Genomic DNA, 1,642 nt, shown 5'->3' on the forward strand with positions numbered 1-1,642 from the left:
GAATACCAGCCTTGAATTCCAGGAAAGAAATCTAAACTAGCTACTATGTCATTTGACTACTGTCAATTACAAGAACTGACTTTTAATAACATGATTTACAATGGTTATTTGACTGTACCAATGCAAGAATTAATTTTGAAATCAAATTGAATCATAAATGCCCTGTTCAGACAATAAATCAATCACATATATGAACAAGAGCCACCGCCGGGCGGGGCAACGCTCGACTTTTTACTTTCTCTAAAAGCAAACAAAGAAATGTTTGAACAAAACCTTAACGTTTCCTTTTTATAAAATTAATCGGTCTGTCTTGTCACATTAGTTTTGTCTATACATTTTGTAAATATAAATATACTAATTTATATATATATATATATCAATAGAAACATGCAATTCTATAAATAGAATATTCTATAAATAGATACATGTGATGGTCACACGTGGTGGCATGTGGTGACACGTCTTGGTGGTGACACGTGGTGGTGACATGTGGTCACATGTGGTGGTGACACATAGTGGCACATGGTGGTGGTGACACATGGTGGTGGTGACATGTGGTTACATGTGGTGGTGACACATGGTGGCATGTGGTATTGACACGTGATGACAAGTGGTGGTGACACTTGGTGGCACGTGGTGTTGACACGTGGTGGTGACACGTGGGCACATATAGTGGTGAAATGTTGTGTTGACACGTGGTGGTAACATGTAATGTTGACAAGTGGTGACACGTGGTGGTGACACATGGTGGTGACATGTGGCGACATGTGGTGTTGACATGTGGTGACACGTGGTGGTGGTGTCGACATGTGGTGTTGACAAGTGGTGACATGTGGTGGTGGTGACACGTGGCGACACGTGGCGGTGACATGTGTTGACAAGTGGTGGCATCTGGTGACACGTGGTGACATGTGGTGTTGACACGTGGTGACATGTGGTGTTGACATGTGTTGACAAGTGGTGGCATGTGGTGACACGTGATGGTGACATGTGGTGTTGACACATGGTGACATGTGGTGTTGACACGTGGTGTTGACACATGGTGATGACACGTGGTGACACATCGTGGTGACACATCGTGGTGGTGACATGTGGTGGTGGTGACACATGGTGGTGGTGACACATGGTGGTGACACACCAATAAATATAAATGGTCATTTAATGCACAAATCTGAGAAAATTCAGCAATTTAACCTTCAAGGTCAAGGTCATTAAAGAGCCCAAGTGTTTGATAAACAAAAAGGTCTTGTCCTTAAGTATGTTCTGTTATAATATGAAGTTGATCCCTTCAATTATAGCAAAGTTACAGCCAGTTACAGCCAAAACAATAAAAATTTCAATAATTTGAACTTCAAAGTCAAGGTCATTAATAAGTGAAGGTCAAGGTCTGTCTGGTTATTTTTTAGGGATATCTTTGAAGATTATTATGTTCAAGTTTGAAGGCCATCCATTTAAAAATAACAAACTTACAGCCAATAATAGCCCAAAAAAATGAAAATTTCAATAATTTGACCTTCAAAGCCAAGGTCATTTATGAGTGAATGTCAAGGTCTGTCTGGTTATTTTTAAAGGATATCCTTGAAGATTGTTATGTTTGAAGACAATCCATTCAAAAATAACAAAGTTACAGCCAATAACAGCA

The 1,642-nt window shown here is 40.0% G+C and overlaps 1 protein-coding gene across 1 annotated transcript; it reads right to left on the minus strand.

Annotated features, from left to right (window-relative positions):
• Positions 1-434: 434 nt before the first annotated feature.
• Positions 435-1,091, minus strand: LOC132730225 (uncharacterized). Its single transcript, XM_060716097.1, has one exon. The coding sequence runs from the start codon at positions 1,089-1,091 to the stop codon at positions 435-437; it is 657 nt and encodes a 218-aa protein (XP_060572080.1).
• Between the last annotated feature and the right edge of the window lie 551 nt (positions 1,092-1,642).

Source organism: Ruditapes philippinarum, unplaced genomic scaffold (assembly GCF_026571515.1).
Source record: "Ruditapes philippinarum isolate M1 unplaced genomic scaffold, ASM2657151v2 ctg1574_1_1_1_1, whole genome shotgun sequence".
Classification (NCBI taxonomy): domain Eukaryota; kingdom Metazoa; phylum Mollusca; class Bivalvia; order Venerida; family Veneridae; genus Ruditapes; species Ruditapes philippinarum.